At 44.0% G+C, this 12,689-nt stretch overlaps 2 protein-coding genes across 6 annotated transcripts in view; one reads left to right on the top strand and one right to left on the bottom strand.

The window, feature by feature from the left end:
* Nucleotides 1–4,060: 4,060 nt before the first annotated feature.
* LOC105519608 (cytochrome c oxidase assembly factor 4 homolog, mitochondrial) lies at nucleotides 4,061–8,232 on the bottom strand. Of its 2 annotated transcripts, XM_011953012.1 has the most exons (3): nucleotides 8,048–8,098; nucleotides 7,771–7,864; nucleotides 4,061–4,791 (listed from the first exon to the last, which is right to left on the bottom strand). In XM_011953012.1, exon 3 carries the CDS (start codon nucleotides 4,773–4,775, stop codon nucleotides 4,512–4,514), a length of 264 nt encoding a protein of 87 aa, XP_011808402.1. In that variant the 5' UTR covers nucleotides 4,776–4,791; nucleotides 7,771–7,864; nucleotides 8,048–8,098; the 3' UTR covers nucleotides 4,061–4,511. The 2 variants fall into 2 exon arrangements, with proteins under 2 accessions (XP_011808402.1, XP_011808401.1); XM_011953011.1 differs by lacking the exon at nucleotides 7,771–7,864 and having other exon boundaries at nucleotides 8,048–8,232.
* PAAF1 (proteasomal ATPase-associated factor 1) overlaps nucleotides 7,991–12,689 on the top strand; it is a 60,096-nt gene continuing 55,397 nt past the window's right edge. Inside the window, exons 1-2 of one of the 4 annotated variants that reach the window (XM_011953018.1) lie at nucleotides 7,991–8,032; nucleotides 10,071–10,111. Coding sequence is in view for 1 of the 4 variants with exons in the window: in XM_011953015.1 (XP_011808405.1) it covers nucleotides 8,314–8,360; nucleotides 10,071–10,111 (88 nt within the window). In the remaining 3 variants the exon portion in view is untranslated. Of the gene's footprint in view, nucleotides 8,033–8,260; nucleotides 8,361–10,070; nucleotides 10,112–12,689 lie in introns of those variants that run through there. The other 3 variants (XM_011953017.1, XM_011953016.1, XM_011953015.1) reach the window with 3 other exon arrangements.

Genomic DNA, 12,689 nt, shown 5'->3' with positions numbered 1-12,689 from the left:
ACCCGGCCAGATCACTAACTTTCAAGAAGGATAGGATGCCTGGGTAAAATGGGCAGTTTTCCTAGTTGAGGCCAGCAGATTCCTCAGCTTCATGTTTTCGTCCCTTTCCTCTGGCTGAGGATGACTTGTTCCTCCACTATGGAAGCCTGGAAATGGCCAGCTGTGGATTCTGAAAAGGTATGTTTTAGACACATTCAAACAAATCTAGGTATTTTGGTCACTCAGACACTAGCAATGCTGAGGCCCCTGGGTCCCCTCTGTTTCTAGTTTACTTAAGGAAAGCTTTCTGAGCCTGTATTGGGTGTGCCTAGAACTAATCCTGATGGAGAGACACGGCATACAGAGGTAGCCAATGTGTCTTGTGCTTGTTTAATCTGTACTTTGATCTCTTTGTGAATTTTTGTTTTCATGTGTCTGATATTCCCGCAATCTGAAATGATTCATTTGACTATAATAATCCCCCTGGAATAACTTTCATTCTCAGACATTTCAGCTCATTTTAGAAAATCAGCTCACCATTGAGTGTCTAGGATCTGAAGAATGAAAACCCTTCAAAAGATAGCTGCTGACAGGGAAGAATCCCTGCTACCTCCTCTGCTTGCTTTAAGTCCTTGCTGAGCGAGAAGGCAGCCCCAGCATTTTCTACAGGAAAATATAAGGATTCAATCTGGACTTGCTTCAGTTCTCTTTGGGTTTCTGAAGTCAGCAGCTCAAGGACTTAGTCTGGCAACTCTATGGAGAGAGGGTGGGAGGAGTATCTTCTTAGTCATGTAGTAAAACGCATTGCAGTGCACCTTTGTACTGAGCACAAGGCCAAGTCCCCAGCCAAGGACCTTGAAAGGAAGAGCTAAACCATGAGTCTGCCCTAGGCCTAGCCAAGAGAGGCATCAAGTCAAGAGGTCTCTCCACTCATCCCTGGCACCAAGTCTCTAAGCAGAGGCAACCCAAAGATGCCAGAGTTAGATCCTATAGGGACAGGTATGAACCACCTTAAGCTCCTAGACTGTGGGCTGCAAAGCTGAGACTAAAGAAAAACATACCAATCTATATCACTGTGGGCAACTTGCACTAATTAATTGCAAAAAGTTAATTTCTTTTTTGCAAAGTGCTGACAAAAGCAAAGTAATATTTACACAGTCAATGTGGTTACTCACTACTGTGTGTTAAGCACTGCACTGGGCACCAGATGCTTGTGAGAGTAGAGTAGAAAACAGCCTAGGCTTTAGAGCAAGACACGCTTGGGAGTCTCATCCCCAGTCTGCACTTTATTTCCTCATCTAAAGGAGAGCGCCATGTTCAGAGGATTAGAAATTAGATTAGATAATGTAACTCAGGACAGTCACTAGCACACTTAGTAGTGATGATGGTAATAGCTAATGTTCTCTGAACACTTACTGTGTGCCAGATGCTGTTCCTAGGCTAAACCAATATTTAACTCAATCTTTCAACAATCCTATGAGGAAGGCCTATATTAGTTTTGAGGCTTGTGAAAAAGGTACTATATTTGCATTTTTACACAGGTAAAAACAGATCCTGAGATGTTAAGTAACTTGTCCAAAGTTACAAAGCTAGTAAGTGGCATAACTAGGATGTGAAGGCAGCACATCATTGGGATTGAGAGCACGCTCTGGAACCAGACTGTCTGAGTTAAATGCCCAATAAATTTTAACACTTTTTATTATTAGCTACATATGTTTCATTCCCTCATTTATTTGGCCTATGACATAAGAATTGTCCCCATTTACCTGAGGGAACAGGCTTGGATGGCAAGAGTCCTCTTTGCCTGATCAAATACATTCTGTGATCCACCCCGTGCTAACTCCCTATTAGAGCCAGTGTCCTCCAAAACACGCTTGCTCCACTTAGCTGGTTTGGAAGCCATCCTTCCTGCTAAAGAGGCCTTTTATGCTTCTCCCTGTTGCTATCACCCCCTCCTCCATAGCCTACTATTTTTACTCACACAAAATACACACATTCCTGTTGTAAAAGATTTGAATACACAAACAGAGTCCTTACTGATGGAAATTGACATTAGGACCATTTACTAGTATAAACAATGCTGCAATGAACCTAATAGTATATATGTCTTATAAAAATACATTTCTGGCCAGGCACAAGGGCTCATACCTGTAATCCCAACACTTTGAGAGGCTGAGGTGGGAGGATCACTTGAGCCCAGGAGTTTGAGACTAGCCTGGGCAACATATTGAGACCTCATCTCTACCAAAAACAAAAATGAAATTTCTCTGATTATCCATGATATAGAGCATATTTACAGTTTCCTATGTTTTGTGGCTTGTTCACTTCTTTTTTTGAGATGGAGTCTCGCTCTGTCACCCAGGCTGGAGTGCGGTGGCAGGATCTCAGCTCACTGCAACCTCTGCTGCCTCCCGGGTTCAAGCAATTCTCCTGCCTCAGCCTCCCAAGTAGCTGGGATTACAGGCACATGCCTGGCTAATTTTTTTGTTTTTAGTAGAGACAGGATTTCACCATGTTGGCCAGGCTGGTCTCAAACTCCTCATCTCAAGTGATCCACCCAGTTCTGCCTCCCAAAGTGTTGAGATTACAGGCATGAGCCACTGCGCCTGCCTTATTTGTTCACTCTTCTATCCAACTATGTGCTTCTTAGTGGCTTCCAGGTACTTTTTATTCTGGATGGTAATCTTTTCTGTTATAATTTACAAACAGGTAATGTCTACTTCATCTTTATTATTTATTTATTTATTGAAACAGTCTCACTCCATCACCCAGGCTGGAATGCAGTGGTGCAATCTTGGCTCACTGCCATCTCCACCTCCCAGGTTCAAGTGATTCTCCTGCCTCAGACTCCCAAGTAGCTGGGATTATACTCAGCATGCACCACCATGCCTGGCTAATTTTTTTGTATTTTTAGCAGAGATGGGGTTTTGCCATGTTGGCCAGGCTGGTCTTGAACTCCTGACCTCAAGTGAGCCACCATGCCTGCCCTATTTCATCTTTAAAAGTTCAACTCAACTCATCCCTTCTCTTCTTTGAGATTCTTGCTGAAAACTCCAGTGCACACTGCTTGTTTTCTCTGATGAATCAGCACTGAGCACACACACATAGCAATTTGTCTTTATAATTTGCCTGGTTATCCCCTTCAGCCAGAAATAGGATTGTTCTTTAAACTCCTATCTTCTCCCCTCTTTTCTCTTTACTTCTTCCCCAGATACTGGCATGAAGGCTCAAAGCAAATTTTAAGGCCTACTATACTTCAGATTTGGGCTTCTAATAGATAGATCCTGAAGAAATACTTGTTACTGTCTGGGTGTAGTGGCTCATGCCTGTAATCCCAGCACTTTGGGAGGCTGAGGAGGGTGGATCACTTGAGGTCAGGAGTTCGAGACCAGCCTGGCCAACATGGTGAAACCTCGTTCCCGACTAAAAATACAAAAATTAGCCGGGTGTGGTACTGCTTGCCTGTAGTCCCAGCTACTTGGGAGGCTGACACAGGAGGATCACTTGAATTTGGGAGGCAGAGGTTGCAGTCAGCCGAGATCGTGCTATTGCATTCCATCCAGCCTGGGTGACAGAGCAAGACTCCATCTCAAAAAAAAAAAAAAAAAATAGAATGGAAGAGTAGTTTTGTTGAAGAAAAATGAGAGTTGATATGCAACTGTTTTGAATGGGAAAACACAACCTACTAAAAGGGGGAGTTATTCAGCTCCAGCAAATTGTTAAGAGGGAATAAAAATCAATGTTAACAGCTTTTCCACTTTTCAAAAGCTGAAAATCTGTATTTTAGTGTTAAATATACTTTAAAAATGTTAGCCCAACTTTGTGTGTTTGTTGGGTTGGGAGCAGGTTAAAACCAGACTCGGTATCTGCTAATTCAACAGAATCTAGCATTTAATAGGTACTCAATATTTGAATAATTAGCTGGGTGTGGTGATGCACACACCTGTGGTTCCAGCTGCTTGAGAGGCTGAGGTGGGAGGATGGCCTGAGTCCACTGAGGATGCAGTGAGCCCCGATTGCACCACTGCACTCCAGCGTGGGCGACAGAGACCCCATCTCAAAAAAACAAAACAAAAACATATTTGAATAAAAAGTTTCCCCATTTGCTTTCTTCCTTCCACTAAACTGACTGAAACATCCAGAACAAGTGATGAAAGAGAAAGGCACTAATCAGGTAACCAATTTACCATTAGATTGTGAATTTAATTTAAAATAAAATGTCCCTAAAATCATCTCAGTACTTGGCACACTGACCCAAGATGTGGGGTGGGGGAGCATCCCTTACCACATTCTTTGTTTTCCTGTCAAATACTGGTGGAACAAGACAGCTGAGGATGTGTGAGATCTGACCATGAACATATGACAGCTGTTTGTGCCAGTCACGTCCAAACCCATGGCTCTCAACTCCAGATCCAAAAACTATCCCCAGGTTTTATACCTCCCACACCCAGCATTTAGGATTTCTTCCTCTATAATCTTGCTGGGTGCTGATCTTGGCAGGGCCATCTACTGGGGATAGGTGGTTTGAGGTCTCAGTGGTGGGCACTGGCTTGTTCTTTCCTCCTCTGCAGCTCCTCTCGCCGCCTCGACTGCTGTTCACTCATGCAATCCTTGAACGCCTGCACCTGTGGCTGGCATTGCCGCCAGTCCCGGTGCTGGGCCATGCACTCCTGCACTGCAAAGTGGGAGGCAGCACAGCCAGAGCGGGAGATCAGCTGGTCCAGTGGGTCCTCCTCCTCATCCTCCTTCTTCACCCGTTGGGTCCAGGTATGGCCTTGAGGGGCTGAGGTTGACATCCTGGGGACGGGGAGTCTATAGAACATTAACAGAGACAAGGTTAGAGTGGGGATATAATATGTAAGGTTCCTAGATTATAAATAGCACTGACCAGACTGCACTGTTTAGCCTGTTTATGTCTCCCGTGGGAGACTAAGCTTGCAGACAGATGCTTGTTTTTTTTTTTTTAGGGTGTCTTGCTTTGTTGCCCAGGCTCACTGTAGCCTCCATCTTTAGGGATCAAGCAATCCTTCCGCCTCAGTCCCTCCCCGGCCAGAGTAGCTGGGACTACAGGTGTGCACCACCACACTCAGCTAATTGTTTTGATTTTTTGATAGAGACAAGGTTTTTCCATGTTGCTCAGCATGGTTTCAAACCCCTGGGCTCAGGCGATCCTCCTGCCTTGGCCTCCTGAAGTGCTGAGATTACAGGTGTGAGCCAACTGTGCCCAGCTGATGTTTGTCTTGATTTACCTTTGTGCCTCCAGCACTAGGCCTGGCCGAGAGCAGGCCTGCAAAGTGGTTTGAACTGAATAAGATAAACCATGTGAGAATGCTTGACATAACATTCAATAAGTTCAATGGATTTTGCTATTGGAATATTAATTAGGTGAAATGTCATCTTTTTAGATAAGCTATCTCTGATCTACCTAAAAAGAACTAAACTTTCAGCTAGGTACGATGGCTCACACCTGTAATCCTAGCATTTTGAGAGGCTGAGGCAGGAAGATCCCTTGAGCCCAGGAGTTTGAGACCAGTCTGGGTTATGGCAAGACCTCATCTCTACAAAAAAATTTTAAAATGACTGGGTACAGTGGCTCACGCCTGTAATCCCAGCACTTTGGGAGACAGAGGTGGTTGGATTACCTGAGGTCGGGAGATCAAGACCAGCCTGACCCACATGGAGAAAGGCCGTCTCTACTAAAAATACAAAATTAGCCAGGCATGGTAGCTACTTAGGAGGCTCAGGCAGGAGAATCGTTTGAACCCGGGAGGCGGAGGTTGTGGTGAGCCGAGATCACACCACTGCACTCCAGCCTGGGCAACAAGAGCGAAACTCTGAGGCCTCAAAAAACAAAATAAGAAAGAAAAAAAATTTAAAAATTAGCCGGGCATGGTGGCACACACTTGTAGTCCCAGGTTCTCAAGAGGCTGAAGAGGGAGAATCCCTTGAGCCCAGGAGTTCAAAGGCTGCAGTGAGCTATGATGCTGCCACTATACTCCAGCTTAGGTGACATAGTGAGACCCTGTTTCATAAATAACCTTTCTTCTTTTATCCTACTAGCCTTATTCTATGCTGAAGAACAAAGTTTAAAAAGTGAAAGAGGCTGGATGTGGTGGGTCACACCTGTAATCCCAACACTTTGGGAGGCCGAGGCGAGTGGAGCACGAGGTCAGAAGTTCAAGACCAGCCTGGCCAAGATGGTGAAACCCCATCTCTACTAAAAATATAAAAATTAGGCGGGCACGATGGCAGGTGCCTGTAATCCCAGCTACTTGGGAGGCTGAAGCAGGAGAATCGCTTTAATCCAGGGAACAGAAGTTGCAGTGAGCCAAAGATTGCACCACTGCACTCCAGCCTGGGCGACAGAGTGAGACTCCGTCTCCAAAACAAACAAACAAAAAAACAAAGTGAAAGGGTGCCCAAATATCGGTAGGTTTTGACACATGGGAAGGACAGAAAGAGTTCAGTGTGGCTGTAGCATACAGCATGCAGAAACCTGGCCTCTGCATCCATAAGGTGAGATGGCTTTGTAAACTATACAAAAATGTGAGATGTATTTATTTGCCCAAACTGTCATGCCCATCTGCATCAGAACACTCAGCAGAAAGCAGCATACAGAAGGAACTTAGGGTCTGAAGAGAAATGACCTCAGCCTTTGCAAAAATTTCACCATGATGGGCTGTAAAGAAACTAGAAGGACTCCTTATTGCCTTTACTGTGTCTCTCATTCACTCAACCAATGATTAAGTACCTATCATGTACCAGGCACTATGCTAGTGTTGAGGATTCAAGAGTGTCTAAATCAGTTAAGTTCCTGGCTTCATGGAGTTTACAACCTAGACAAGGAGACAGGGCAGTTTACTATGCAGTGTACAGATAGCGAAGACTGGGAACACAGTGGAGGGATACCTAATCCAGACAAGGGCAGGAATAGGCAGGGAAGGCTTCCTAGAGGAAGTGATTTCCAAGCTGAAACTTGACATATGGAACAAAAGTTAGCCAGAGATGGGAAAACTATTTTTGGTCAATGGAAGAGCAGGTGGTTGAGATAGAATCTGATACATGAGAGCAAAAAAAAAAAAGTTCAGTGATGGGAAAATAGAGTATCAGAACAAGACAATTTTAAACTGGTGGGCTTTGTAGGACATAATAGGGAATTTAAGACTTTTTATTCTGAGGGCAATGGGGAAGTCACAAGAGGGAGTTAGGCACTTTACACAACTCATTTGCCTTGGAGGCAGTATAACTTAAGCAGGAGGGGGAAAATGGGCTTTGAAACAGACTCGGACCTAGCTTTGTCACTGCCTCATCATTTGATAACCTCTCTGGAAACACAGAGATGAAGCTGGGTGCCATGGCTCACGCCTGTAATCCCAGCACTTGGGGAGACTGAGGCGGGAGGATGGTTTGCGCCCAGCCTGGGCAACACTGATCATGCCACTGCATTCCACCCTGGGTGACAGCGGGAGACCCTGTCTCAGAAAAAAAAAAAAAAAAGGTTTGTAAGGAGGCTAGTACGTCTAAAGAGTTCAATAAATGATAGTTTTCTCTTCCTAAACAGGCCAGCAGCAAATAATTTAGAAAAAGAATAGTGGAATGGAAAGTGCTTTGGATCCTAAACCAAGAGATCCGTATTCGAATCCCAGCACTACGCCTGACTATGTAAACTTTTTCGTTTTAGTTTCCCCATTAATAATATTTAATTCGCACAACAGAATGAAGATTAACGAATGAAAAGTGCTTGGGCTACAATAGGACTCAGTAAATGCTACCGTACTCTCCTCTCACCACCTTCTGGCTTCAGTCTCCGGAGTAAAATGAGGTCGACCCCTGCTCAGAGATCAGGGTAGGCTAGATGGTTGGCAGCTGGATCGTGGAGGCGGGCCTAAACTAGGAAGTCATGGAAAGGATCTTAAAGCAGAAAAATGCTGGCAGCCACGAGGCCTGAAGCGCCTCAGGGGTATCGCGGACTTTGAACTTTGAGGACGCATGCGCGCGCGCGCGGCCGCTAATCGCTGCACCTTTGGGCCCGCAACGCCTTCTGAAGAACGCGGTACGCGATGCTCACCGAATAGGTGGGAGAAGAGGGCCCGAACGCACGCTCCTACGCGGCGGCTTGAGCTTCGCAGGCGGTTGGGGATCCTCTGTCCATCCTTCCAGGAACAAGCCCCTCGTGGGGAGCGCGCACACGGAAGGGGCGGGGAATGTGAAAAAGGCACGTTTTCATTGGTGGCCTCTTAGTGTTGAGCCCACCCTCTGCCCTCGTCGCACCCTTCTCGGGGACCCACTTCCGGGAAGGGGCGGAAGAGGTGGGCTGGTGGAGGCGGGGTCGAGATGGCGGCGCCTTTGAGGATTCAGAGCGACTGGGCGCAAGCCCTAAGGTGAATCCAGGCCCGGTACAGAGTCAGAGGAGGAGGGTAGTGGATATTGCTTTTGCATCAAGGAGAGCCATGCCTGGTCCAGGATATCAATAGAGGTTACTTCATCAATTGTTGAGGGATATGGAGGGAACAGGGTCCGGAAAAAGAAGTATCAAACCCGTATGGTCATTCTCTGAAAAGCTATCACCAGGCCAAGGGAGCACATGAGTTGTGTGATCCCCGAGTCAGAATTAGTATCAGTGAGTTGGAGAAAGACAGGGATACTGGAAGGCAGGAAGGCTCTTGGCCAAGCAGTCATTTAGCAAATACTGATTAGTCGTCAGTTATTTCCAGAAGTCCCTGAACTCACCACCACTTTGTGTATGTGATGGAACCTTTGTATTCTCCTAGGCCCCTAATGCTATATTGGGCATACTGGCCGATACTATTAAGGAAACTTAACACTATGTCCAGGCCCCGTACTGGATGCTTGGTGGAGCTCATATGTATACTCTAAATATAAGTGATGGTTCCTGCTCTTAAGAAGCTGATATCCAGGGCAGGTGTGGTGGCTCATGCCTGTAATCCCAGCACTTTGGAAAACTGAGATTGGTGGATCATTTGAGGTCAGAAGTTCAAGACCAGCCTGACCAACATGGTGAAACCCTGTCTCTACTAAAAATACAGAAATTAGCCGGGTGTGGTAGTGGGCGCCTATAATCCCAGCTACTCGGGAGGCTGAGGCAGGAGAATCGGTTGAACCCAGGAGGTAGAGGTTGCAGTGAGCTGAGATTGCACCACTGCACTCCAGCCTGGGTGACAGAGCGATACTCATCTCAAAAAAAAAGAAAAGCTGAAATCTTAAGTAGGAATACACAGCAAACTATTCATTCATATAACGTTTATTGATCTTATACTGTGCCGGTTGTTTCTCTAGGAATCAGGATGGATATAGCAGTGCCATATTTGTCAACTGCTACTGCTAATAAGGGTTTTTCAAATTGAAACAATGGTGAAGATGAATGAAACAGCCTTCTGCATTTAAGAAATTTTCACCTTACTAAGTTTATACCTTACTTAAATTAGGTAGGCTAAAATACAGACTAGTTGCTAGTACACAGAATGTGATAAGTAGTAAAGAACAATAACATGAAGTGCCACTAGGTACCTATGAGAAAGTACAGCACCAGAATCAGAAGGCTTAACTTGCCCAAGATCATGCATCTCGTCAAATGATAGAGGGTTGCTGTCAACCTAGATCTTTCTGTCTTAAAAGCATAGACCCTTTTCATTATACCCTAAAAGTGCTAGGGTGAAGAGATCAGGATTTGGATGATTGGGCAGGTGCTGAAATAATAAAAGGAATCTTGTTTGGTTATTGTGAGAGTTAATGATTGTATATGGAAAGTGCTTAGCACAGGGCTTGGTTTACAATCCTGATAAATATCTAATTAGATAACCTTGATTTTTCAAAGTGAGCTCACTGTTGATGGATGAGCATTAATTTAACCAACAGATGTCTATTCATTAAATAGTTAATCCACAAATATTTCTTGAACAAATAAAGTTTGTCTGTCTTAGAATGATCTGTACCTGATGAGAGGTTGAACTAGCTCATGTCTAAGTACTGTGACCAAACTGGAGGTTACATGACCTTCTTTCTTCCCTTGTAACTATGGGATCCTGTTCAACTTTGGGTGAGCCTAATTAAGCTTTTGTCTTTCTTCATAGGAAGGATGAAGGGCAGGCCTGGCTGAGCTGTCATCCCCCAGGTAATACCCTATATGCTGTCACTTTAAAGAAGAAGGATTATTACCCTTAAAAGAAAGCTTCCTATTTTCTCCTGGCCCAGCCTCCTTACATAATACTCATAGTCTGCAAATATGCTTGACCAGTCAGTACTGTATGGCTAATACCCCAACTCCTCCATTCCAAGGGAAGGCCTTCAGATTGATTTTCCATTTGAAAGCCACAGACTTATTCATGGAGACATTGTTGATGCATCTTAATTAATCACTTACCCTGTGCTGTTGTATTCTAAGCACTTCTGCAGCTTTAACTGGGACCTTCTTGATGATAATTTCTAGATCTATAGCTCCAGCCCTGACTTCTCCATGTTCAAACAGAGATCGATCAGTTGTTTGCTGGAGATTTCTGCTTAAATGTCTAACTGTCACCTTCAGTTACTTGACTTACTGAAGTCCAAAACCAAGCTGAGTACATTTGTTGTCAAGTGAGTTCTCTTTCTTGATTTTCTCATTTCTTAAGTTACCATCATTTTTCTAGGCACCAGAGTGAAAAACCTAGTTACTTGACCCTGCCATATCCAGGAAGCTCCCAAGTCTTATCAGTTTTTCTTTTGAACAACACTCTTATTTCATTCACAGGATTCTTTTCAAATTGGTAACCAATGTGGTACCATTCTAAAACAAATCAACCTTCCTTCTAAATTCTGTGAGACAGTTTTGTTTTGCTGATTATTTTTCATTTCAAATGCTGCTGATATATTGTATTTCTATGAGAAATAAAGTTTTGGCCAGGCACAGTGGCTCACACTTATAATCCTAGCACTTTGGGAAGCTGAGGCAGGAGGATCACTTGAGCCCAGGAGTTCGAGACCAGCCTGGGAAACAAAGTGAGACCCCCCATCTCTATAAAAAATAATAATAAAAAAAATAGGCATAGTGGCATGCTTGTATAGTCCCAGCTACTTGGTAGGCTGAGATAGGAGGATCTCTTGAGCCCAGGAGGTTGAGGCTGCAGTGAGTTACGATTGAACCGTTGCACTCTTGCTGGAGTGACAGTGAGACCCCATCATTAAAAAAAAAAAAAAGATTATTGTTTATATCAGTGTTTTTATAGTGTTGTGACTTGGCAGTCATTTTATAGTGTTGTGATTTTATAGTGTTGTGACTTGGCAGTCATCTTAAAGTATAAGGCCAGATATGGTGGCTCACACCTGTCATCCACCATTCTGGGAGGCCAAGGTGGAGGATTGCTTGAGACCAGCGTGGGGAACATAGGGAGACCTCGTGTCTATAGCAAATAAAACTAGCTGGGCGTGGTGTTGGGTGTCTGTAGTCCCAGCTACTCAAGAGGCAGAGGTGGGAGGATTGCTCAAGTCCAGCAAGTCAAGGCTGCAGTGAGCTATGATCATGCTACTGGATCTCCTACCCTGGATCAGGGTAGCTGTGATCATGCTACGTGATCTCCTACCCTGGACCAGAAAGTAAGACCCTGTCTCTAAAACAAGAAACACACACACAAATATACAAATATATATATATATACACACACATACACATATATACATATACATGTAACAAAAATTCAAGGAAAATACTATATTTTATTTTACCAATTTTATTGTGCTTAATTATGTTCAAAAATCCTATTCTAACTGCTTGAGCTAGGATTGTGCCACTGTACTCCAGCCTGAGAGACAGAGCAAAACCCTGTCTCAATTAAAAAATAAAAATAAAAAAAATAAAAAAGCTGGGCACAGTGGCTCTACTAAAAAAAAAATACAAAAAATTAGCCAGGCATTGTGGCGGGTGCCTGTAGTCCCAGCTACTCGTGAGCCTGAGGCAGGAGAATGGCATGAACCCGGGAGGCAGAGCTTGCAGTGAGCCGAGATCATGCCACCACATTCTAGCCTGGTCAACTGAGCAAGACTCCGTCTCAAAAAAAAAAGAAAAAAAAAAAGCTGGGTACAGTGGCTCACGCCTGTTACCCCAGCACTTTAGGAGGCCATGGTGGGTGGATCACCTGAGGTCAGGAGTTTGAGACCAGCCTGGCTAACATAAAACCCCGTTTCTACTAAAAATACAAAAAATTAGCCAGGCATGGTGGTGCTGCCTGTAATCCCAGCTACTCAGGAGGCTGAGGCAGGAGAATCGCTTAAAACCATGAGGTGGAGGTTGCAGTGAGTGGAGATCGCGCCATTGCATTCCAGCCTGGGTAACAAGAGCGAAACTCTGTCTCAAAAATAAATAAATAAATAAATAAATAAAAGTTATAAAAAAATACACAAAAGACCTACATTTTATTTTAACTAAAATATATAAACATACATTAAAATTCACCATCTCTTCATTAGTCCACTGATTATTACGAGGACCTTGGCTTTCTTGTAATAAACCATAACCAAAAGGCACAGTTTCTTTAAAGCAAGGCAAATCTTTACTTACGCTGAAAAAGCAATCTAAGAGCAAAATGTCAACTGGGGTTTATATTTTTTTAGATCTTTTCCCTAACATTTTGCATTTATCTTGCCCATACATACTATTAAAGCAGTTTTTTTTTTTTTTTTTTTTTTGAGACGGAATCTCGCTCTGTCGCCTGGGCTGG

Source organism: Colobus angolensis, unplaced genomic scaffold (assembly GCF_000951035.1).
Source record: "Colobus angolensis palliatus isolate OR3802 unplaced genomic scaffold, Cang.pa_1.0 Scaffold355, whole genome shotgun sequence".
Taxonomy (NCBI): Eukaryota; Metazoa; Chordata; class Mammalia; order Primates; family Cercopithecidae; genus Colobus; species Colobus angolensis.
The sequence above is the reverse complement of the archived record's forward strand: the minus strand, read 5'-3'. Positions and strand labels throughout refer to the sequence as shown.